Source organism: Typopeltis vanoorti, chromosome 9, assembly GCF_054136105.1.
Source record: "Typopeltis vanoorti isolate ZY-2024b chromosome 9, IOZ_Tvanoo_1.0, whole genome shotgun sequence".
In the NCBI taxonomy this organism is placed as follows: domain Eukaryota; kingdom Metazoa; phylum Arthropoda; class Arachnida; order Uropygi; family Thelyphonidae; genus Typopeltis; species Typopeltis vanoorti.
In genome coordinates, this window is record NC_143557.1 from 78649718 (window position 1) to 78677339 (window position 27622).

The 27622-nt window shown below is 34.4% G+C and overlaps 2 protein-coding genes across 3 annotated transcripts in view; one reads left to right on the top strand and one right to left on the bottom strand.

Annotated features, from left to right (window-relative positions):
* The window catches only part of LOC150103175 (acyl-coenzyme A diphosphatase NUDT19-like), a 29064-nt gene extending 19409 nt beyond the window's left edge, over positions 1 to 9655 (top strand). For both annotated transcript variants that reach the window (XM_090397787.1, XM_090397786.1), the window contains exon 4: positions 6528 to 9655. In XM_090397787.1, coding sequence (XP_090253913.1) covers positions 6528 to 6748 — 221 coding nt within the window. In that variant the 3' untranslated portion in view covers positions 6749 to 9655. The remainder of the gene's footprint in view (positions 1 to 6527) is intronic.
* A 5011-nt stretch (positions 9656 to 14666) lies between these two features.
* Positions 14667 to 27622, bottom strand: part of LOC150103176 (N-terminal EF-hand calcium-binding protein 1-like) — a 60705-nt gene continuing 47749 nt past the window's right edge. The window contains exon 13 of the mRNA XM_090397942.1: positions 14667 to 18940. The gene's annotated coding sequence lies outside the window, so the exon portion shown is untranslated. The remainder of the gene's footprint in view (positions 18941 to 27622) is intronic.

The following is a 27622-nucleotide window of genomic DNA, read 5'->3' on the forward strand; positions in this document are numbered from 1 at the left end:
AGCTACATTTATCTTTCTCCATAACTTAGCATCATCAAAAAATAATCAGGTATCAAGCAAATTGAAGATCCTTTCGAATATCATTAAATATACATGTAGCAACAATGGTCTAAGTACAGAACTCTGAGGTACATTGCTGGTCATCCTCCCCCCTCCTCAAAGGCTCAGCACTACAACACTTTTGGATTCGTATTGACCAGCTGCTCTCCAATCTATGTCACAAGTTTATTTTGCATACCTATTCCTTTGAGTTTATATAACAACCTCCAATGTGGAATCCTGTCATGCCTTAGCAAAATCCAGATGTATCATAGTATTTCCCTTATCCAACTCTCCTGTCACTTAGAGAACATCAGCTGAAGTAAGACATATCTTTCACAGTCATGCTGTCTTCTATAGAGGATTCCACTGTTGTCTATTCACCTTAAGATGCGATTCCTGACCAGCCTTTTCAATTGATGAATTTCATGACCACACTAGAGATGATAAATGGCCTGTAATGTGCATCAGTCCTAGCTCTACCCTTGTCTTTAATAAGGCAAATAATGTGAAGTTACTAGCCTCTGTATACAAGTAATGTAGCCATCTTCACTTACAAACTTTGTTTGCTCACACTTGGATAAAGGATTAAACAAGAATATAATTTCTTGGCATCATTTAATTTATAACCAAATAAAAATACTTTCATGATATATCAATATAGTTCACAATCCTCTTCAGATGATCCTGCTCTGTAGAACACTTAATTGTGTATTTTACGCTGTTAAACTCTATCTCACACCAAACAGCTTCAAGCCTGTTTTCTGTATTACTACTATCACCATTGGAAGTTTCTACTCTGGTTTGATTTAATTCCTTTGCAATCATAATACTCTCCAACCCTTTTTATCTTGTCTGTCCTCTCTGAATAAAGTCAACTCATCACATTTATATTCCTGTAACATCCTTCTCTAGTCTCCAGGTCTCACTAATGCCTGCCATTTTTGGATCCACTGCAATGCTAAGAACTTCTAGCTTTTATTCCTGATCCTTCTGGCATTAGTGCATACATGACAACTGACCACCAGGCTGATGATTTGAATCTTGAACCAAATCTGCCTCCTATTTCCTTCACAGTTATACTTTTCTTTCTTGACAAAACTGGTTTTGCATTTCCTGGGGTCACCCTCAACAAGTTAATTTTTCTCTCTCTTATATATAAAATATATATGAGAGAGATTAAAATAGTGATATGACAAGAAATGGCGAGGTTGTACCAGAGAACTGTGAGGGCATGAATGTAGAAAGTGTGAATGATGGTATTAATTCAGAGCAAATTAATGGTTTTACAGAGAATAAAAAAGATGAGATAGATGCAATGAGTGAGATCGCGTTGTTGAGCGGAGCGATACAAAGGGCAAAGCGGCAGCTAGAGCATATGAACAAAAGTCGACTGAGTGTACCAGCCAATAATAAAAAGTATGTTAGGAAAAATAAGCGTATAAGTGTGAACGTAAACAAAATGAAGGAGAGAGTGCTGTATGGAGACTCGTTAGTATGAGGTGTGTTAGTAGAGGATTTGACAAAATCGTACCAACCTGGTGCGACCATAAAGGATGTAACTGAGTCTATTAGAGAGCAAAAGGAAAGGGTGAAAGAATTGATTGTTGTGGCTACGAATGATTTGAAAGGAGATAAAAGGGAAATGATAGAGGACATGAATGAATTGTTTGAGGTAGCAAAAGAAAAGAGTGAGAGAGTTAGGATGATTAGTCTTTTGCCACGGTATGACAGTGAAGTGTTTAAAAGGAGGGCCATAATTGCAAATGATTTTATGCGTGGGTTATGTATGACGAATGGTGTGGAATTTGTGGACGTGTGGAGTGAATTCGATGGGCGAAGGGATCTATATAAGATGGATGGCTTGCATTTGAATGGATTCGGTGTAAGGAGACTTGAAAAAGTGTTGCTGAATGTAGTGGATGTGCACAGGGAAACTAGATTTATTAAGGGGGGGGAGTAGATATACAGGCCTTAGGGAGGCAGTTGAATGTATGAATGAGTATAATATGCCCGAGCAAATAAGGACAACAAATCAGAATGGGATAGTTAATATAAGGCATCAAGGTAGGGATGGGGTCTTAAATTCATGTACACTAATGCTAGGAGTATTAGGAACAAGAAGGAAGAGTTTTTGGCCATGGTTGGTGCTTCCAGACCACAGATTATTAGCATTAGTGAATCATGGCTGACTGTAGATGATATAGGTAGTGGGATTGAATGTGATGGGTATAGTGTGTTCAGGAATGACAGGGAGAATAAAATGGGGGGGGGGGAGTATTGTTGATGGTAGCTGATGAGCTGCAGCCAAGGAGAATAGAAGTTGAATTGCAGGATAGAGAAAAGAGCACATTTGAGGCCATCTGGTGTGAGATTGTGGCTAGCAGAACAAAATATACAATTGGGTGCTGCTATAGACCAGGTGATGGAAAAGATGGTGGAGACAGTATGCACAAGCAAATAGAAAAAATGAGTGGAAGGAGGGTAATTATTATGGGAGATTTCAACTATGGTCGCATTGTGATTGGAGTGAGGAGAGGACACACGGGAGGAATGAACTGGATTTTATGCAGTTATTAAGAGATAACTATCTGCGATAGCATGTAATGGAAAATACTAGGGGTCAGAGAGTGCTTGACCTAGTAATTACATCTGAGGATTTGGCTGTAACAAATATGACCACATTGCCACCAATTGGTGAGAGTGATCATAGGGTCTTGACTTGGGAGGTGGCTAAAGGTGTGGAATTTACAATTAAGACAGGGTACATGTGGAATTATTGGGCTGGAAAGTATGACAAGCTTAGGAGTTTGATTGGTTCAGTGCCATGGCATGTACAACTGCAAGGACTAGAAGTTGATAGTGCATGGGAGGCAGTTAAGAAATGTTTGCATGAAGCAATGGCTGACTGTATACCTAGAGTCCGAATAATAAATCAAGAGTCCTAGATACCTAGAGTCCGAATAATAATTCATCCATTTAACCCCCCTAGGGGTTAAATGGATGAATAACACCATTAAGCTTGAGCTGCAAAAATAGAAACAACTATGGAGGGAATTTAAGGAGAAAGGTGACCGGCAGGCACATGAACGGTGTAAAGCGCAGGCCAGAAGGGTAACGAGTGTGGTAAGAAAAGCAAAAAAGGATTACGAAAGAATTATGCAGGCTAAAGAGAATTCTGAACAGTTTTTTCAATATGTTGCAAGTAAAAGGAAAAATGTATATGGCAGAATGATTTTAAAGAATGCCAATGGTAGGGAGGTAACTGAATCAGTTGATATAGTTGAGTTACTGAGTGAGCACTTTGCAAGAATATATCATCCAGGTGGTGACATTGCAGGAATGAATGAACCAGTAGATTATACGGGAATTGGTGAATGAAGTGGAGGTGAGTAGTCTATTGCATAACCTCAATGTCAATACATCTGTGGGATTGGATGGTATACCAGCTCGTGTTGTATGAGAAGCGGCTAAAGAATTGTCAGTACCCTTGACCATTTTGTTTAATTTGAGAGTCGGGTCTGGGTTAGTCCCGAGGGGCTGGAAAGAGGGGAAAATAGTTCCACTGCATAAAGGTGGTTCCAAGACTGCTGTTGTAAATTACTGACCAATTAGCATATCAGGAATCGTTGTCAAGGTCATAGAGAAATTAGTCAAGAAAAGAATACAGGATTTGATAGATGAAAATGGGATATTGTATGGGGGACAACATGGTTTTGTGAAGGGTAGATCATGCCTCAGTAACTTGCTCATGTTTTATAACACAGTGACGGCTGAACTGGATAAGCGTAATGGGTTTACAGTGATTCTACTGGACCTTGCCAAGGTCTTTGACAAGATACCACATGGAACCCTAATCAGTAAACTGGAGCAGATGGGGATGGATATAGGGTTGGTGAGATGGATAGGAGGGTGGTTGAAGGAGAGATACCAGAGAGTGGTTTATGCAGGAGTGGAGTCTAGAAGACGGCGTGTGACTAGTGATGTGCCGCAGGGCTCTGTTCTTGGACCACTACTTTTCAATTTGTTCATCAATGATATAGGAAAGGATCTGAGAGGAAGCGTTCACTTGTTTGCTGATGATGCAAAGTTGGGTACAGCAATTGTGAGTGCACAGGATGTCAAAATTTTACAGGATGATTTGGATAGTTTGGAGGACTGGGCTAGGAAAAATGGTTGTCAATTTAATGTGGCAAAGTGTAAGGTTATGCATTTTGGGATGAAAAGAATAGCAGTAGTATATCACATTGGTGGAACCGTATACTCCAGGAGATTGAGGCCAGGGATTTGGGAGTGTTGGTGGATAGGGAATTGAAGTTTAGGAGGCACATTGCAAAAGTGGCTAAATCAGCTCATCAAATCACTTGGCTTCTGAAAAATACTTTAACATGCAGAGACAAACAAGTTATTGTTCCTCTGTATCGAGCCTTGATAAGACCCCATCTGGACTACTGTGCCCAGTTATGGGCACCAGGGTTTCTTCGTGATGGGGAGGAAGTGGAGAGGATCCAGAGATGATTGACCAAGATGATAGCAGGTCTGTGGAATGAACCTTATGAGAATAGGTTGAAGATTTGTGGGTTGCAAAATTGGTCGATAGGCAGAAAAGGGGTGATATGATTGAGACATTCAAATTACTGAAGGGTTTCTATAAGATTAATCCAGAAGATATTTTTGAAAATAGGACTGGTGGTGGGAGGACTAGTGGCCATGCATGGAAGCTGGGCAAGAATGTGGTTAACAAGGGTGTTAGAGCAAGGGTTTTTACTTGGAGAGTGGTGAATGAGTGGAATAAGCTGCCAGAGTCTGTTGTGGGTGCTACGACCATGAATGAGTTCAAGGCAAGGTATGATAGATACTGTGCGAATGTCGAATAGTTGTTCTTGACATGATATTAGGGCCTCCCTCGATGAGTCGGTCGACTCCTTGGAGTTTCCCGGAATAATAATAATGTGTGTGTGTGTAATATCTGATATTATTCACAATTTCTACCACTTGATTTAGTGAATGTGCCTATGCTTTCATGCAGTCATCAGACACATCTAGTTTCTCTGAAAATTCATAGTCACTCTTTCCAAATAATTTCTCCAAGTACCTGATATCAAAGCCATTCAAATCCATCTTTCATGTACAAATCTTTTCAACCATTAAAGTCACCCATACATCTACATACTATGCACTGTTTCTCCTACACAATCTACTTTTAGACTTATTTCCTGTTTGCAAATAAGTCTTAAAGTAGATTGCAATGGAGTGTCTGAAGAGAACTGCTCACAGTTCTCCTCAGCTCACTCCCATCCTATCATAGCAACAGACTCATAATCTTTACTCCTTTGATCTTCATTTTGCCTCTCTCTCAAATCTTTCATATCCTCTCATACCATATTTTTCTCTTTTCAGGTCACTTGTTCCACCAACACAGCCTGTATCATCTACTTGTTCTGCTTGTTTACATATTGCTTCAGTCAAATCATGTATCTTCATGTCTAGGTAAAAACATGCTTTCATTTCTTTCTTATCTGAACTTCTGATAATAGAAATGCCATAACCTTTTTCACCCATTTGCTTTCTTGATCCTTTAGTCTTTTACAATATTTCATCCCTTTTCTTGCTATTTTCCAAGTGCTTTTCTAGTCTCTCCAACTCTTCTTTAGTATTCTGCAGCCCTTGTCAAAGCTGAACTTTTTTTGTTCAGCTATCTTTTTTGCATCCATTCTGCTTAGCATGCTTCACTACCTGCCATGCATCTCATTTCTCCTATTGAATTTCTGCTTGCATTTTTTACAGTTCTAGTAGTATTGCCTTCTATTCTTCAAGCTATCCACATTCACCAACATATATTCTGCACGCACGCACGCACGCGCACACACACACACACACACACACACACACACACACACACACACACACTACATTGAAAGAAATTTAAGTCAAGGCTCAAAGAACTTGTGGCTTTCATTGCTTATTACCATCACAATTGGAAGTTTCTACTCTAGTTTGATTTAATTCCTTTGCAATCATTAATACTCCCCCCAAACGTCTATCCTATCTGAATACCGTCAACTCGTCGCATTATATTCCTGTAACAGTATCCTTCTCTGTCACACACTATCAACACATATAAATAACTATATAATAAAACACACTCAGTACTTAATTAGTAAATAACATATTAGCATTGTATGAGTTTTTATTAAAAATAGATTATTACTCATCATTATGTCATTAATATTTATTTGTTCTACTGTATGATGGCTACCCATGGCACTGTTGTGTTATAGATCTTGTGACCTCGCATGTTGATATATATAACATGTGGGGCAGATGTCAGTTGTTCAGTGTAGCTATATTATTGAGAGAGAGTGACTTTTTTTTTCTTTTTTTTTTTGAGATTAGAAAATAAGTTTTGAATGAAAACATTTCAAGGAAATAATGTCAATATTAGTGCTGTATAAGAGTTTGCAATTGAAAATTTTATCTTTTAACAGGAGATGAATTATATCCCGATGATCCCGATTATGTTGGCGTTATTAAAGGATTGGAATTCCCATATACCTTAGAAGAACTGAGGAGCAAATGCCATGATTTGCACAGATTAGAGATTCGTGGCCCTGTTTATACATCTTTCTGCAATGTAAATATTTCATGTGGCCATCTGCAACCATTGCAGTATCATCCATCTCAGCCTATAGTGCAGTCCTTTCTTTAGTTCCTAAAACTTTGCAACTTTAGTGCTGTTAATGTTTTTTAATGTCAGTAACTTACATATGTCGGAAGAGTTGTTCTAGATTGCATTATGAGTATGTAAGTAAAAGTTAAATTTTTCCCAATGCATGCTGTCATGTTTAAGTCTAAATATGATATTTATGGCATTATAGTGCCGTTGTTGAAGTTGTCACTTAAAATATATATTTTTTAATTTGTCATTTACTGTGTGTGTGTGGTGAAACCCATTTGAAGGGACCACCTTAAATATAAAGTCAGAAAAATGAAGATCATGCAATCTAAAAAAAGCTTATAGAAAAATGTTAGCAATTTAAAATTCACTTAAGGTGCATGTTTGAACTCTGCTTAGTTCCATAATAAAATTGTCTTCACAAAACTTCAAATTAACCTGATCATTCAATTTTAATCACTGTAATAAACAACAAAACTTTAGTGAAGTTACATTATTCATCAGAAGATGACACTGTTATGCATCATCCAATTGAAAGTATATATTTTTAAAGTATTTGTGGCTGCAAATAGAAAAGGGAGTAAATTTCTGAGAGATAAATTCTGAAAATAGAACTATGTAATATAAAATCAAGCTTTAAAAAAAAAAGAGGAGGTGCAAATTTTGGAAAAATAAAGGTGTGTAGAAAATGTAAAATCATTACATTTTAACAGTGTTCTTATGGATATTTGGCCAGGATCATCATATAGACTATCTGGCTTATTGAGCTTTCATTGCATATATTTACACAAAATGGTTAAAGAGCATAGTTTGGATAAATGTAAAATTTTTAATAAGTGAAAAACCCTTGCAGAATAATATTCTCCACTTTCTCAATGCACTGTAATAATACAGTTCTCCCATATTATGCAAGCTTACTTAAAAGCATTTTTCAGTAAAATACTGTTTTATGCTTTCTTTATTAGTTAACAAGACATTAAATCCACTTCCAGATTATTGTATTCTTATGAAAGATTAGACTGCAACAATTTTAAATTGATAATAAGCTTAAATGCATATAAAAAGCTTATCAAATCAGAGAGTTGAACTAATTCTATCTACTAAGCAAAAATTAATCTTTACTATTTTAGTCTTCATTTAGAATATTACTTCCCCAAATGATAGTTTGGAAGTTAACTGTACTGTACTATAAAGTACAGTACAGTTAACTTCTTTAGTTTGGAATTTGTGATTTTCATAATCTCAGATGGTTCTCAGAATGGCTTCTTTGCATAGATGGATAGATTCATTCAATACACTTATGGATTAGTAAAATCTAAGGTATTAATACTGTTGCTATATAGTTAAACAAAGGAACTGTGTAGATGACATATTTCTGTAACTAATGTTGTACAATACAATACTATGTTAAAAGTAATTGAAACAATATACATACAGCTTAGTTTTTTCAGTATAATTGTGTGTGTGTGTGCGTGCGTATAACTGAAATAATATACATACAGCTTAGTTTTTTCAGTATAATTGTGTGTGTGTGTGTGTGTGTGTGTGTGTGTGTGTGTGTGTGTGTGTGTATATATATATATATATATATATAACACTTATTTTAAAAAGACAGGTTATGTACATCTGTAGTTTAAATATTGCTAATTTGACTTGTTTGCTCCCAAGACTGTTATTAAAGAGGTCTAACTGTAATGGTATAAATGTTCCTTATTATGCAGTGACCTTTGGAGATATTTAATCTTGAAGTTGTTGTTTTTGAATATGTGGAGTGTAATACTGTTTGTTGATTACAATGAATTGATCACAGAAAAAAATCAAAATAATTTTCTTATTAAAAAAATAAAATAAAATAAATAAAAAATGAAAAATTTCCATTTTGTATTGAGCACCACAGCTTCCTCCATTTCATTTAGTAGAAATGCTTTTTTTTTAAAAATTAATTTCTATTTATTGTTTTGTGTTTGTTTCATCGTATATAAAACTTGACAGAGGTATGTCATTTTGTATGTATAGATCTCAAGGTCTTAATTAGTATTCCATGACATTCTCATTCTAGAGAAAAGGTTGTCCCCAACTCCCATATAATGAGAAAAATAAAGTAGGAATTGTTCAAGAACATTTTGTCCTAACACACTCAGTTCTTAGAGTTGTAACACAGTACCCATCAGTGTTTTTATCCTGCTGTTTATAAGCCATTTTCACATGGAGGTGACAAGATTTTTCCTCCTGAAAATTTGTATTTTCATCCCACAAAATAAGCAAACTGGCCAAAAACACAAATTAATAGACATAGTACACTGGTCTCCATGGTCCCCCACAAGGGTATGGCTGACAAGGCTCTAGCCTAGGGGCCTGCAATTACTGGCCCCATCTTGTTGGGTCAGGCAGTTAAGTGAGACTAACAAAAGACAAAAAGAAACTTTATAAAATAAGAATGAATATGTGCTAAGAAGGACTACTAGCTTTTTGCAATCGTTTTCAACCCATTATCCATCTTTTCAGACTTATGGTTACGCTTCTGAACTTCCAAATCTAAAGGATTTATTTGAGTTTTCATTCGTCCGTTTCAATGCCGACGCTGCTCCAATGTTACCAGCACACTACCCTACCAGTGCCTATGCTACGGATGCTGAGAGAATTTTATTTTATTCATAAAAGAGAAAACTTTATTTGATAGTTTTAGTAGATTAAGTTGATCTCAAGAAACTGAAAATTTTCTATAAAATTCTTTATTTGAGAAGGATTTGTCTTATTATTAAAATTTTGCTAGTTAGTAAAAGAAAATATGAAGCTTTTTTAGTTATGATTTTTTTGTATGAAACAAACTTAATTTTTTTTTCCAGATCATACAAATTTGAGATATTAAAAATATTTAAATAAATTGCTCTCAAGCAAGCAAAGATGTTCTAGTTAAAATAAATAAAATCCCAATGTCTGATTCAAAGTACAAACATAAATCCGGAGCTCAGAAGAGGAAACTTAATAAAATCTGAAAATGAAAAGGACATAGTTCCCAGTACTGATCATAGTGAAGGTGGTGATAATGTTTGTGACATTGAAATCCAAACAGAATATCAGTGTCAAATCGAAACTCATAAAGCAGTCGAAAGTCAAGCGACTGTTACATGTGAACCTCTTGCAACTGAAGAAAAGGCCACAAGTGAAAAACCTGCAGGAGGAGTGACTATGGAAGAATATGATATAGTTGATGCTTCAGTTGCAGGCCCTGTTGAAAAATCTGATATAAAATATGATGACCCTAGTATTTGGCCCAGAGTAATCTCAAACAACATGTGGCAAGAGATAGTACGAACTATCAGCTTTCAAGAATTCCAAAAGATTTATAAGGAATTGCCAAGAGATCTTAATGGTATGAAATTTCAAGATTTTTTGCTCTATACGAAAATGAAAGATGAAAGAACAAGAGAATGGTTAACATGGGTTGTATTGAAAGAAAATCTTTGTCTACCATGTCGTATTTTTTGCGACTCTAATAATGAAAACTTAAGCAGTTTAACCCAAGAGGGATTTTTGCCTAGAAAGCATTGGAAAAAGTTGTATGGCGTTGCCTCTTCACAAAAATAGTACCGAGCACAGAAAACAATATCTGGCTTGGAAATCCCTTTTGCAGTCATTGAAAGGACATGGAATCGATAAAGACTTACAACTACAAATTCAATATGAAACAAATAAGTGGAGAGCACTTCTGCAATGGATTGTAGATGTTCATAATGGGAATTTCTTAGGTATATTAGATATAGCCAAGAACGACTTAATCCCCTAGCAATTTTGTGCATCGAAAATGATTTGGCTAAGCTTCTGTGTTATCATTTAAACTAATTGAACCTAAACTCGGTAGAGCAATGTGTCGTCCTTAACCTGAGCGACAGGTAGGGAGGCCTGCAAAAAATCCTGGCCTGGGGACCCTGCTGGTCTCATAGCTTTAGTTCTTTCTATCATAATCCCAAATATACTATGCTGTTTATCAGCTTAGTATATTTAAATATCAATTTCTTTTCTGGCTTATTCAGAAATTTTTTGGCACAGCATCAAAACTAGAGAAAACACAGTAGTGTATGAGAAGATAAATGTCATAAATTATTATAACCTGTTTGATACAGAAACAAAAAATGGTAAGGTATTATATATAGAGAAACTGTACAAAATTCATTTCTAGTTCTTTGATAACTAATTATTAAGTGATTATAAATTACTTGAAGCTTGAGCTTAATGTTGAACTAAGCTAAACACTGCTAGGACAGTGAATCTTAAGTTGCTTACAGGTAACTTAAATATCACACCATAATATATTTGCATTATATATTGTATAACAAGCAAAGCAATATATGGAAATTGCATAGGTAATTCTTCAATAACAAGCTCTGGACATAATTTAAGAATCATTTTTTGCTGTATAATAGGCTTATATATGTGCTACTAGGTTTCAATATTGTAAATATTTTTTTTTCTCTGCATTTGTAAAAATTAATATTTTTTCATCACTTGTAAAATTTTATGCAAGCTAAATAAAACTGTTAAAATTTTTAGCATGTTTATTAGACTATTATATTTGATATGGATACCATATTTAGGATTTAAAAAGAAAAACATCAGCACGCAAGACAATATTAACAGCATATAGCCTAGAAGAGGGATTCCCCAAGTGGTTGGTAGTGATCCCCCCCCCCCCATCCTTCGGGGTCTTTGAGAAACGTTTTTTAGGGGGGATCTTCTCATCTCATCTTCCTTTTATCCTCTTTTTACCTTGCAGTGTTGAGGGTTTATTAATCATCAGACCTCAAACCGTTCACAGGATAAAGTAGTCAGCCCTATACCCCGGTGTATCCTATGTCCTGCAGTGTTGAGTTCTCAAGGCCGGTTTGCCTGCTTTGCAGGATGAAAAACCCCAGGATAAGCTGGGGGAAAAAAACCCTACTGTCCATACCCAAGATCGGCTAACTTGGCTATGGCTGAGGAAAATCCTTCAGCTCCTCACGTCACCGACAGGAATTGAACCTGGAATACTCCTTCCCCAGGCATATGGTTGCTAAGTTGGGGGGGGGATCTTTAATTCCTAATAAAGGCAATAGGGTTGGTAAGATTGTTTTAGGGATCTTTAAAGAAAATCTTTCCTCATAAAGATAAATCTAGAATTAGTATATGAAACAAGTCAAGTCAGGCAGTTAACGAAGCAGCTTATCATTATGCACCTGGCAGCACATCAACTGTGTACCCTCATAAACATAAATAAATTATTTTAGTATCCAAACAGATTTTCATTCAAGTGGTTTTGCTCAGCTTCCTTTTACCACCATTGCTGTTGTCAAACTTCAATGTTATTTTTAGTCACTAGATATTTTCGTTCTGCAGTGCATGGGAGTGAATTTCATTTTGTTGTAATAGTTTCTTATTAAAATAATTATTTTAGCAAAAGTTTGAATTGTGTTGAAATAATTTTTACAGAAAACCCTTAATGATCATGTCTGATGCAAAAAAAAAAAAAAAAAGTCGCGAGTATTCAGTAGAATGTTTACTAGATCTCAAATGATGGAGATCTAAGATAACTGGATACATTTTCTAAAATGTATCCAGATATCCAGTTGACCAAACAAGCAATAATTTATAAATTTTTTATATTAAAACAAAATTTAAATACAGTGTTAAACATTCTCTCATCTCACTTTGCACAAAACATCTTGAATCAGTTTTGCCAAATCTATTGTCCTCATAAGTTAACAATTTATAATGTTTATGTTTCATTGTAATGGATCATTAACTAAATTGCTATTAGAACTAAAGGAATAATGGTAGATTAATGAATCTTCAAAATTTTCAAGACATTATCATCACAAGGAAGTCAAATTGCAGATTGAAGGACAACTGAAAAGGAAACAGACATCTGACACTGATGTGAATTTTGCATTTCAAAAATACAAGTACAGTAATAGAGATTTTTAATGGTATTATATTGTTGGAAATGTTGCATTTTTATGGGGGGGTGGGAACTGTATCAAATTGTTAAATTACATAAACATACAAAGAGTCTGAATAAGTGTATTTCTGTTGTTAAACATAACAAAATATATGAAATGTTTTCTACTGATTTGATTCAAGCAGAGAAATTTCAAGAACTGTTTGAATGGACTCACAAATTGGATATCTGTTGTTGAATGAAATCAAAATGATTACTTCAAATGCAATAAAGAAATGTCTGGACAGACACATCAGACGAGATTATTCCTCAAACTCTGCAATCTGAATGAAATCTTATCAAAACAATTTGACTTTTTCCCTTATTTAGTGGACCCCCCCCCATATATCAAAATATTGGTTTAAACTTATGTTGAACATTATTTGTAATTTTTGGGTAAACACATTTACAAAATAAAATGAACTTTCCCAATTGAAACATCATAATGATGGTACAAATTAACAGGATCCGATTAGATCCATTATGCTGAAAGTATAATGGACCTAATTAGATTAGAGTTGATGGCTCATCTTAAATAGACCATACCAGTTGACATGTGCTTCATGTGTCACTTTTGTACTCTTTCCATTTTTCACGATGTAATGTGGTGTTGGATAGTTCTATATACCCTGAAAATGTCAGTGAAATAGATGAAACTGGATAATGTAACCTGTTATGTGGTTTTCTTGTTAATTTTTAGGTGAATTTCATAAAATATGTAGCACTGTTAGGATCACTTTGACTGTGTGCATGTGCATTCTGTCAAGCCATTTTGGCTAAACAATTTTGAAGTTTATTTGGAATCTTTACTAAAATCTGGACATTATATAATTATTCGCTGGACAGATTTTTGGAATTTAGTAGTTTTAGATAAGTGAAACCTAACTCATTTAATTGTTGCAAGTATCATTATAGCTGCTGCCACACACACACACACACGTGTGTGTGTGTGTGTGTGTGTGTGTGTGTGTGTGTGTGTGTGTGTGTGTGTGTGTGTGTGTGTGTGTAATGAGAGTCCATTCAGAATATTATGACCATCTCCCATTATTTCAGGACTGGCTATTCCACCCTGCCAGTGTTACTCATATCACAAGTGTCAGCAGTGGCAGGTATTGAAGTCTCATTGAAGTATGTGATAAATGCAGGCAGTCCTGCCACAAGGACTTCCTGCATTTATCCATGTGTCCTTGACCATGGAATTTAACCAGGAGATGTATAGCAGTGTTTCCCAGACCACAATCCAACATGCCTTCCTTTGGATGAGCCTCTGATGTAGGTGCCTAGTCAAGGTTTACATGCTTACATGTAATATAATCATCAACATCTATAGTTATCTAAGAGACATCATTGAACCATTGAAAACTGAAAAAAAGTTACCTCTATGGGGATGAATTTCATTTCTAGCTATTCTGGGGGAGAGGACTCCCTCCCACCTTGCCCACTGTCATGACTTGGCAGAAACACAGGTAGTGATGGCAGCATTATGGTATGGGAGAATGTTTATCTGCAAATTTCTTGCAGCCCTATACTCAGAGACTATGAATGTTGTACCTATTGCTGATCAAGTACATCCCTTTTGTAATAACTAAAGTATCTTCTCATGTGGTACAAGTATATTCCAGCAGGATAATGAATCATGCCATATTACCAGTTTATTTTAAGAGTAGTTCACAGAGCACATTTATAGGTGTTATGGCCAATGAATTTACTGGATTTAAATTCCATAGAACATCTCTGGGATTATGGATCAAAACATCTGACATTTGAATTCTCTACCGCGAATGCTCAAGGATCTGTGGGGAACAATCCAGACAACATGGTACAGTAATACCTGCTGTAACATCCAAAGATCTTAACATTCATTGCCATGCCATGTATTGGCAATTCTGACAACCTATGCACTATTAGGATGCTGGTCATAATATTCTGACTAAGAATGCATGTGCTGTAGTTAATCCAAAAATAAAAGTAAACATATCAGTTGAACTTTTTTTAATAAACATTTTAAATATTGTCATCAATATGATTACCACATTTGTTTGCTCAGCTTGTATCTTTTTAGAACAGCACTCATAACTACTATACAAAATTTTAAAATAAAAATGGATTTACAGAGATGTTTAGATTATTTGAGTTTTGCCAGTTTTATATGAAGTACATGATACTTTTGTGAACATTAAAAATGTTTAAGTGACTAAACAAGATCAAGTGTGGGAAACATTCAGGCCATTCTTTTGTCTCTCAGTATGATACTCTGGGAAGAATTATTTTTTATTAATACAGGAATCCCTCACTTTACATGGTTTTGAATAACATGCTTTTCAAATTAACATGGTTGATAAATTGTTATTACAATTTATTTAACTCAAGTTAAAGATTCACTTAATGCATTCCATTAATGCTGGTTGCGATGAAACTTCTCCAACTATTCTAGACCATGAGGTGAGACATAGCTTTATCGTATCACTAAATATGGTATAGAGATAGCCTATGTACTATATTCAGTGACAATTAGCATAATGAGAGACAACTGGAATGAAAATGACCTTGTATAATGCAAAACACCTCCCTCCCACAGATACTATACTGCATCTATGCAAGCAAAATAGTTTTATTGTATTTAACTAACACAGTATTTAACTAAATACATTGCCGTGACATCGTCTTTCAAATTCTCAGCTGTAGAAAATATGTGGTAACACTTGTTTATAATGAAGTCATTCAGTGCAGAAACCAAACACTTCACGTAAAGAAAATTTTCAAGTTATATATACATATATAAGACTTGAAATCAGTTCAAATTACATTGAGATTTTCTATATCATTAAGCTGGTTCACAAATTCTAATTTTACAAATAAAATTTAACCCAAACCATTCAAACTAGTGTGCTGTATGTATATTGAAAACATAAAAATACGTCCTTGATGAAAATTTGAAACAATGATTGTTTCAAAATTTTGTAAAGGGATATAATATCAAGTGAATTCCTGCTTGAAGCAAAACACGTGACGGCACAGCTCCATTGTGAAATAATTTGCAGTGAACTAATTCAGTGTTTCTGCCAAGAATTTCAAATGATGCGCATGACTTCATAATAGTATGAACATACATGCTCTATACATATGCACTGTGAACATTGTGGTTCAAGCCACCATCAAATAATCATGTGTTGACTTGTTTACTGCAATATACATATATAAGCATTTTTATATCAAAAAATATTCTTGAATGTTTACTATGAATTTAAAAAATTAGATGAGTGCCAATAAAGGACGTATTTTATAAATTAAATTTATAAAATTATCACTTTACAGCAAAAACTTTAATTAAGAGATGTGCAATTTTTACTTTATCACAATACTCATATACATCATTTTGGACTGAACAAAGCAACATTGCAAATTTTGGCTCCATTCAGTAGATATTTGGGAATTATTAAAATCACATTCAGAAGAACTAAGTGATAATCACCTCATTAACATCAATGAACAATATGCATATGAAGAACATGAGGTTTGTGATGCAGAAGAAAACATATCAATAAAACATAACTTGAAATGAATTTGAATCAGTTTCAAGCTGTTGAAACTTTGAAACTACTTTTGGATGTTGACAATAAGCTTCACTGCAGTGCACAAGTCTGCAGGAAATGTAACCAAGCAATGAGTTGTTACTGTGAGATGTACATTTGTATTTGGAGAAAAAAAGTAAATATTTTGCAAGTCTATGGATAAGTTACATTATTTTTTTCATTGCTTATTATGTTTAACACATTTTTCAGTTTTCACAAGGCATTTTCATAGAATGCATTAACCTGTAAATGGAGGGATTCCTGTAGTTTTTTAGTTCTAAGCCCAGCATCAAGAAAAATAGTAAATTAAATAAGTCAATTCAGGGTAACTGCTACATAGAGATATTTGCAGCCAAATGAATGATTTGTTGTACTTGTTATGCACAATTTGACCAACTTATTTAGTAGCTACTGTAATTGAAAAACATAGTTACAATAGTTAATCACAAATAATTAATTTTGTGTTATGCTTTCATCAGAATTAAACATTCTCCATTGAGTTGAAACATGGACTCTAAGAAGTACTTAAAAATGTGATGATCTACTGGGAATAAGTATTAGAGATAACAGGAAGGCGTAAGGAAGCAAATTAGTAAATTAGTCATATTAATAAATAACAAATTTACTTGCTTAATTTGCCATATTAATAAATTAATATAGCATACTGAGCTGTTGGAGATCAGGCAATGTAATTAGGTAGATGAGTAGGAATTAACACCAGTGTATTCATCTAAAAGCTTGGTAAATTCCAAACATATGGAGTAGGTTAATTTTTTTCCATATAATGCTCTGATATGGTGGATAATCCTATCTACATAATGTGATATGGTCAAGTACATGAGTTGTTCTGGCCCAGTATGTCCGTTTTGTGGAATGAAAAACTTTGCCACATTTGTATAAACCAGCTAACTCACCTTTGAAAATTCTGATAAAGGTTCTTCGTGTCTTAGACCAAATTTGAATGCATGTCTTTCTAACTAAAGGGCATCATCAAAACCAATTCAGTTCTGTGGAATGATAGTAGTAAATACTTTCCATTTGAGGTGTTCATATAGAAATTTAGAAATTCCAGTTGAAAAAAAAAAAGTTGAATTCAATTGTACTCTTCTGTTTTTTTCACAACTTTATGTGAAAGTACACTGCATGGGTAGTAAAATCAAATAGGCAGACATCTGGAGGAAATTTGTGCTACAAGAGTTTTTACATGTCATTTAGAAGAATGTCATTTATAAAGAGGAACCTCATCAGAGCTTACATCTTCACTTCATAAATATATCTTATCTTGTTGAGAAAATTGGCTGTATTTTGCATATAACAGGGTAATGCCCAGTGGTAGCAGACAAAACTGAAATGTTTTGATGATTTATAAATTGGGAATCAGTATACTGTGCATAAAAGGGCACAGTGGAATGTCTCGTATACATATTTTGGCAGGCCACAAATTCTTAATTCTCTGTTACTGTTTTTCAAGACAAAAAAAAAAACTCATGTCAGAGTTTGTTTCTTTAAGTGGCTCCTAATGGGATTTTTAGTAATGATTACAATTGTTATCATCTTGTAACAAACAGATTACAGATTGTAATCTAGAGTCTGTTATGATAACCACTGCCTTTGCTACTCCTAGCAGTGACCTTTTTTTTTCTTATGTTATATGTCAGTCTGTGGAGGACTAGCCTCAAGCAGTAATGTGCAGAAGAAGAAATATAATCTCGTATTAGCTGGGTCTATTTCAAAGTGAAGTCTCTTAGTAGTTTTGCAAAGTACTTCATATATATTTCTCTTGTGGTGTTGATTATAAAGCTTGCAAATAGCATTTAGACAGTATTTACTGTTCATTTATTAATATTAGATGATTTTCAAATTTCAGTAGGTTTAAATTATTTTTTTGAGCTGAACAGAGAAGCAAGTTTCTTCACTGTGACAATATGTAATTTAAGGTTAACATACAGTATACACAGTGACTTAATGTGGTTTTGGTGGATAATTTTAGGTGTTGTTATTGGTGCCTGGACACATTTGCCTAACTTGCTGTCTAATCTTCAAACACTTTTGTTTGCTATACATTATATATATTTTATTTTTTTATGGGAATGTATATGCCAATGACATGTAACAGTCCCAGCAGTGATTGTGTTACTGTGCCATATGGTGCAATAATACAATCACTGTCTGTATGTTTCAGCTGAACATGCATTTAACTATGCTGCCAGATTATGCTACTTCTGATGATGTAATTAAATAGTGTATTTGATGTTATAAATTCTAATTGTACCATGTCTCAGATTCCATGTTCCAGAAACTCATTTGGATTCAGTGAATTTACAATATAATAATACAATACCAATTTTCATAAGAAATTATATATTGCAGCCAAGAAAGAGGAATTTCTCTGCTAATACATAATAGGATTTTTCTGAAGAATGGCATCAATGTTTTTCTTCTAATTCACATTTCAGGTCATTATATAGGAGAGATACATTCTTGGTGCTGTAGTTAAAAACAAGATTTTATCTTGTTTTTAACTATTGCACTAAGAACTTCTTTATCAGTCATGAAACAAGATTTATGATTGACGAAAATAGTGACATTCATCAGCATTTCAAAATTGGAATACCATCTTGACAATGTGATTTTTTCTTGTACAAACAAATTGGCACTAGTAGCTAATGTCAGAAATATCTGCAAAATATAATAAACACAGTGTATTAGTATTTTGCAGCATGTGTCTTGAGTGTTAAAAGCCTTTGCAAGTATGCTTTTAAGCTGTTATTATTAATAATATTAGATATCCGTGGAGTCAAAAGACTCATTGTGCACTGTTACCTACAAGATCATGAACACTGTCGGTGCCAGGTTATTTTGCACCCTAGGCAAAGTTAAGAAGTGCACCCCTTATTTCATAAACTAAAATGTTTCTAATTGACATTAAACAAAATAAAATTGTCTTTCAGGTTAAATTAATAGGGCTTTTTTTTATTTTCTTTTTTAATTAATTTGAAAATTCTCTGTTATAATTCACTTACAAAAAAAAAGTTATAAATACCGAAATTTAATATTTTAAAATGTTAATGTTTTAAAATATTTATCTTAACTGATTTTTAAATAGCAGCAAGTTCAGATCATTTAGGTAAGGAACAAAAAAGAACCAAGAGTAAAATAGTGTGATGTGTGAGGGGTAAGGAAAAAGAATCGATACCTAAATTATATATCACTATTTAATTTTGATATTTTAGTAAAGTATGAATAAAGCATAGCTTGAAGTTTTGTGCCCTAGGCGGTTGCCTAAATGGTAGAGCGCCGGCCATGATCATGAATCATGCCTTAAACTCATTTTCTGTTAAGAGGTCATATTGCTAAAATTGTGACTACCTTCACAATGAATTATGATAGTGATGAGGCAGATGTCATGAAGCAAAGAGGTTATGGTTATCTTGTATAATGACCAGATCAGGCCACATGCATAATACTATGTACAGATCAGTTTGTCTATTTTCAAAGGGATAAGGCTATCTTGGAGAATACCCAGAGAAAACTTACTTAGGTGATGCTGGGTCATAGGAATGTAGGATACAGTGGTGGCCGGTGAAATTTAATGCTATACAATATAAAATTTAAAAAAATATTTATTTCCTAATTAGTAACCAATTTAATAAATTGGTTACCAATTATTTTAATTGGTTATATTTAATTATTTTTTTCCTAATCAGTAACCAATTTATTAAATTGGTTACTAATTAGGAAAAAAAAAATTTTTATTTTGTATAGGCAGCACCCCCACTTAAAATTTCACCAGCCACCACTGGTAGGATATGAAGACAGACTGAGGGAATGCTGTTTGCACACATGTGAATAATGAGTGAGACAAGTTGATGAGGGGGTTGTTACCAGATTAAAATGGAAAAAATTTTCATAGAGTAGAGGGGGAGAGGAGTAGAAAAAGAGCTGCATAAGGAGCATGTTCTTTGCATGAAAAGTAGTTGGTGAATGAATGAGAATGTAAGAAGTGCAGAAACTCTAAAGGAGTTTAAGGTATTCAATGGTCTTTTTGTTGGAGAGTGTGAACCTCCTGTAATGTCTTTTGACTCCATGAGATCTGATAATAATAATCTTAAAATGGTATGAAAAGAAGCTAAAGTGATGCAACAGTATAACCTTTCACTCTCAAAGATTAGGGAAAGGTTATTCTAACCCCCCCACTCAAACAGTTCCACTTTTTCTTCTTTCTATCTTTCTTTCCTTCCTATTTTCCATGGTTTCAATTTCACAGTCATGTTTTTTTAACAAATTTTTGTACTATCTCTATCTTTTCATGTTTTGTGTTTTTTTTAAGTATATATATATATATTTTTTTTTTTTGTTGTTGTTTTATTTTTAGTTCATTATGAATTTTTTTATTCTATTTTTTATTTCCAGGCATTTCTTTTATGTCCTTTTTTATTTCATTATAAAATGCTTCTTTGAACCACACTGGTTATGTTACACAGACATTCCTTTTTTTGTATCAATGGATAACCTTTTCTTCTCCTTTAATGAAGGAGAGGTTCTCAGTGGATGACCTTTCCTCCAATGGATCAAAGTCTCCATGAGCGAACTTTGTGATTTCTTTAATGAAAGAAGTAGTGATTGTTTATTTACCTTCTCAACTTTTGTTTCATTCTATTTTGGGTTAACTAGTCTATTTTTCAGTATGTGTTCAGCATTTTAACATGAGGATTTTCTGTAATAGGTTGTCCAGTTGACTTTATTAAGTTAAATTTGAGTTGATTTTTCTCAAGAATATAATATGCTATATTCCACCACCACATCACACACACAGAAAATTTCCTTTATGAAATAAAACTCAAGATGTACTAACAAAGAAAAAAAAATGCAAAAGAATTTAAAGAACTGTTTGTTTGATATAAAGGAGAAAAACTTCATGGCAAGAAAAAACTAGAAAAGAGGAAAAAATTACATTCATGATGTACTGATGAAATGGATGCAGGGTATAAAAATGGATAAGATATTAACCCCCTCTCCCATAAAATATGGGGTTTTTACATAATGCCATTTTAATGTAAATATTTTCAAATCAGACTACAGATAGTCACCTAAGATAGTTGTTACCTACTCCCATTCTAATTGGTGTCAAAATGGCAGCAGTTCAACAAAAACCCCACTGTGTTTCACAGTACATGAAATTTCAGTTAATAATTCCTGTGCATTCAATAATTGAGGAAAATTTGAGAAAAACTGAAGAATACTGAACAACAAACTTTGGATGCTCATTTCTTAATTTCTGACCGCCTTGTAGTTTTTTTTTTTTTGTATGGTGTAGCTTCTTTCTCTATGGAGAAAGAAGCTACACCATACACCATATTGCTGAACACATACTGAAAAATAGACTACAGTTAACCCAAAATAGAATGAAACAAAAGTTGAGAAGGTAAATAAACAATCACTACTTCTTTCATTAAAGAAATCATAACGTTCACTCATGGAGACTTTGATCCATTGGAGGAAAGGTCATCCACTGAGAACCTCTCCTTCATTACAACAAAAGTGAGTTTACCATAAGAGTTAAAAGATAAGATTAAAGACATTGTATTACATTTACAGTGTAAATGTTAGAGTACACTTGGAAGACCAGAGGCTGCAGGTTGGGTGTATGCAGGACAAATAGAGCTCATATTGAACTGATTCACTCCAAATAAAAAAAAAATCTTGAAAATATAAACACTAAATACTCTTCTTTTATGTAAATCCTGTAGAATAGATGAAATTCAGGAGAGGTTGGCCGAGTGGTTAGCGTGTCCGCTCTCCAGCCAAAAAGGCTGCAGGTTTGAATCCTGCCATGGGCATGGATGTTTATGATTGTCTGTGAAAGTGATAGTGGTGGTAGATGGTGTTGGTTTTAGATGAAGGTTGGTGGAGTAGTGAGACAAAGAGTTATAGAGTAGATGCCTTCCCTCGATGAGTCTTTGGACTCCCTGGAGGTGTGATGTAATAATAATAATAAAGGAGCAAGAAAAGTTTACAGCATCCCATGCGCAGACAAGTCTCATTTTAAAATGTGAAAAAATAAACTAATGAAACATTCAATGAAGACATCAAAGGAACACACACATTTGTGTTGGAACACAGATTTGTGTGCCAAATCTAAAAAAAAAATAGCAATTGCTAGTTGATTTGATGTCAACATGTTGCAATGAATCATCGAGTTCCTATGAAAATTTGCTGATTATTTTTTGATGCTTTAGAAAAAGCAACTGACACAATGAAAAAGGAAAAGTTGGTCCTTGTTAGGGATCTAAATAGCAGAGTAGGAAATGATTGTCAGACATACAAAAATATTTTTTGGGAAAATTTGGAGAAAAGAGCAAAGCTAATAATAATGGCAAATACCTGTTGGATTTCTGCTCAGGACATGGACTGGTTATTACTAACACTATGTTCCAACATAAAAATGTGCTCATGGAGAGAAGAGGCAAGGAATAAGAAAAGTCTCATTGACTATGTTATTGTTGATAGTGATGTTTTCTCCCTGATGCAGGACACCAGAGTGTACAGAGTATTGGAAATTGGAAGTGATCACTATTTAGTCTTGAGCAGGATAAAACTGAATTTCATATTGAAAAGAATAACATGTAAGAAAGTTTTAAAGCGAATAAAAGTTGAGCAACTGTCAGATGTGAACTGTAGACTAAAATACACGAAGCTTATTGAAGAAAAAATAAAAGAGTGAGAACAGGAACCAAACCTTGGAGATTCAGTGGCAAGCCTTGAAGAAAACCCTGATTGATTCAGCCAGAGAGGCATGTGGGGAGGTTGTCTGCAAGGACAGAAAAATCAGAACTCCATGGTGGACACAGGAAGTTAAAGAGGCAGTGAAGGAAAAGAAGAAAGCATATTAAAAGTTCCTGGCAAATAAGTCAGCTTGTGCTCTTAGAGAATACAGAGACAAATGTAAGAAAGCTAAACACTGTAAAACTGGCTAAACAAAAGTCATAGGAGGACTCTGGCCAGAATATAGAAAATAAATATCAAGAAGGTGGCAAAATATTCTGGAGGCTGTTGAAGAAGTTTAGAAATGGAGGAAACAGTGCTGTAAAAGGAGTTAGAGATGATAAAGGTGACATGAAAATGGGAGAAAAAGATATCCTTGAAGTATGGAGTACTTCGAAAAATTGCTAAATGAAACAAGCAGTGATAGCAGAGTGGTAAAAAACACTCAACAGGCACACAGTCAGGAATACATATCCATACTTGAAGTAGAAAAAGCCATCAAAGGCTTGAAATGTGGAAAGGCACCAGGAGTAGATGATATTCAACCAGAAATGCTGAAGTATGGTGGTATAAAAGTCTTACAGTGGCTGCACTGCATAGTTCAAAAGGCCTGGACAGAGGGGCAAATTCCTGATGATCGGAGTAGAGCTCTCATAGTACCCGTATATAAAAAGAGAAATAAAACTGAATGCAAGAATTACAGAGGTATTTCCCTACTGAGTGTTCCAGGCAAGATTTATGCCAGTATACTTGAGAAACGGTTGAGAAGAATTGGTGAAGAACAAGCTGGATTCAGGCCAAATAGAGGCTGTCAGGATCAGATCTTCACTTTATGACAAATAGTTGAGAATGCATGGGAATATAACAAAGATCTGAATTTAAGTTTTGTTGATCTGGAAAAGGCATATGACAAAGTGCCAAGAGAGAACCTTTTCAATACTCTACAGTTATATGGTGTCAATGGGGCATTATATCAAGCAATACTTAGTCTTTATTTGAGTTGTAAGTCAGCAGTTAGAATTGAAGGAAGTACAGGAAGATGGTTCAATGTTAAATCTGGTGTGAGACAACGATGTACACTATCCTTCTGTTATTCATTATCTATATGGATCACATTATGAAGGAAAGTGGTATTAAAGCAGATATCAAAATTGAAGATGTTAATGTCAGCTCTTTGCTTTATGCAGATGATGTTATACTTCTAAATAAATCTGCTATGAGTTTGCAAGATTCTTTGACTAAATTGAATAACTGTTGTAATAGATATGGTATGAAGGTCAGCAATAAAAAAGATAAGGACAATGAAAATAGGTAGAATCATTGAAAATATCAACTGTGTTGTGAATGGAGAACCACCTGTGGAACAAATAAAACATTTCAGCTACTTAGGCAAGATTTTTATTGAAGATGGTAAATTAAATATGGAAATAGATAAGAGAATCATCAAAGCTGGTATGGTAGGAAGTCAATTGAATAAATTCATATGGAATAAGAGAGAAATTAGTCAGAACACTAACTTACCTGTATACAAGACAGTGTTCAAACCAGTTTTAACTTGTGGATCTGAGAGCTGGGTCAGAAGTAAAACACTTGACCAAAGACTAGAGACCGCAGATACGAGTCCTGAGAAAGATTAGAGGCATGAACAGATGGCATCAATGGCAATATCATATAAAAAACGAGGATATTAGGAAAGAACTTGACATTGTCAGCATCCAGGAATGTGTTAGCAGAGCTAATCTAAGGTGGTATGGGCACTTAAACAGAATGGGCGAGGAAAGATTAGCAAAACAAGTGTTTTCTGCCAGTTTGGCAGGAAAACGACCCAGAGGAAGACCAAGATATAGGTGGATTGATACGGTACAAAGTGCCTTAGACAATAGAAATATAAGATCTGATAATGTTCGAGTCTTGACAAGTAACAGACTGATTTGGAAGAAAATTGTAGATAAGAAGTTAGTAATGATGTAAATTTTTCATGTAGTACTATCATATCCTGTACACCCCTTGAGGGTACCTGTCAGGAATTTGATGATGATGATGAAAATTTGCAAACTTCTTTAGTTATTACTATAAACCTTATCACTGCTAGGCTCAAATTATCTCACACATTTTAAAAATGAGTCATTGCTGAGCTCTTGTAATTTTGAGTGTGTCCATGCATTTAAAAAAACTCTGCAAAAACAACTTTTAAACATATTTGAATTTCTCAGATATGGTGATATGTATTTTGAATATAATTCAGTTAAACTCGAGCACTTTTTATAATTTTTTCAGATTAGTGCTTGAGTTTATTATAATAATAAAAATAAACTCAAGCACTTCTCTGTCTTCATCTGCTAAAACTGGGGGCAAATATTTGTACTTTTGAAACTAGTCTGGGTAGTGGCCATTCCCTTAATGCATAACATTAGACATATCTGCAAGGAGATGTGTTTTGAATTATAGGAGATGCTGAGACAGGAGTGTTGGTAGCTTGCTCCACCTTTGCAACGAGTTGCCCTGGTGTTGTACCACCTTACCCCAGTCCTGAAGATACTTTCAGGCGCAAACTTTGTTTGCTCACACTTGGATAAAGGATTAAACTAAATTTATTATAGAATATAGGAGAAGAAATCTCCTGACCGATGTACCACATGGTGTGGCTCTCCAGGGATAATAAAAAATGCACCAAGTTTTCATGCCAACCACAAGTAATAAAAATTGCATAAAATCATCAGGAAAGGAGAGAGAGAGACTATAGAGCAATCAACCAATAGTGAAGCCCATTATGTAATACAATGCAATAAGAATAACAAAAGCATTTGACAGGACAGACATGATGAGTAGTTCTGCTGAATGTTTATATAAGGCCTTGAAGTGATATTGAAAATTCTGTTTTCCTCTCCTCCACCTAACAGTTCAAAATTCTCAGACTGTACAAAGTTAAAACAGGGAAAAACATAATATTAGCAAATTTTCAACTCTCTCATAAGAGAAAAATTTCAAAACTTCCATACATAGAGAGAGTGGCCAGTCCCTCAGATTGAAAGGAAGACACTTACCAACCCTAGTTCTTTCCACACCAAATAAAAAAAAAATCCTAGATATTACCGTGTGTGTCCATATACTTCATTTAAAGAAAAGAAGAGAGAGAAAGAGAACAGATATACATAACAAATGTTGCATTACCATATGTGACTACCTCCTGTTGTGAAAAATATCATGCAGTCTAAATTTTGAAAGGATGATACAAAATGTTCAGTATTATAAAATAATGAGCAAGATTTTTCAATGAAACATAATGTATTGTGGAACAATTTTGGTTAAATTGGAAGCAAACAGCCTAAAGTTTTGCACATTTTTAAATTATATCATAAAAGGAAATAACTCAGCAAGGAGAGTTTAGTTGGCTTCATGTTCTCAAGAGTGAAAAGATTAATAACCAGTATGCAACACACACACACACACACACACACACACACACACAGAAATGTTTATTCAACTAGTCTTTCATCATTTTCTTTAGGAATATATTAAAATGTGTTGATAAGAGCTATTACACACAAAAATCAGACTTAAAACTTATGCCTAAAAACTTAATAGAATGTAATATAAAAACCAACAATAATTAGCTTTGTTTGTCCTATAAGATTAAGATATTTTGTGAAGGAGGACCATAACTGGTTAAGGATAAGACCATGGTTTTTTGCTGAGCTGAGTTGGAGATCAGATCATCTCTATGCCTTGTTTTAATTTAGGATATAGCCACTAAAACATAACATCAGAAGAATTGGAGATGGGCACCATTGACATAAGGGATATCAAAGAAAAGACAAACTGGCAGAACTGCATGGAATGCAGTTCTTCTGCCAGTTTGTCTTTTTGCCAAGATACTACATGGAATTCTAATCAGTAAACTGATTAGAATTCCATCAGTTTAACTCATCCATTGTAGGGTTGGTGAGATAGATAGGAGGGTGGTTGATGGAGAGATATCAGAGAGTAGTTTATTCAGGAGTAGAATCCAAAAGAAGACCTATGATTAATGGCCTGCCTCAGGATTCTGTTCTTGGACTGTTACTGTTTAATTTGTTCATTAGCGATATAGGAAAGGATCTGAGAGGAACTCATCAATTATTTGCTGATGATGCAAAGTTGGGTAGAGCAAAGATGATGTCAAAATTTTGCAGGATGATTTGGATAGATTGGCAGACTGAGCAAAGGAGAATGGATGTCAGTTTAATGTGGCAAAGTGTAAGATTATGCAAGAGTGTAGTTAGCAAGGGGGTTAGAACTAGGTTTTTTGCTTGGAGAGTAGTGAATGAGTGGAATAGGTTGCCAGAGTCTGTTATGTGCCATGACTGTGAATGAGTTCAAAGCAAAGTATGATGGATACTGCGCAAATTTTGGATAGTTCTTGACATGATGTTTAGGGTCTCCCTCGATGAGTCTAAGTACTCCTTGGAGTTGCCCGTAATAATAATAATAATAATAATAATAATAATTGGTGTTACTGAGACAAAAAACACTAAAAAAAGACTAAAAAGAAATACAGCATGTTATATTCAGAAACAGTGACTGGGGAAAAGAAGAAGTAGCAATAGCATTTGAAAC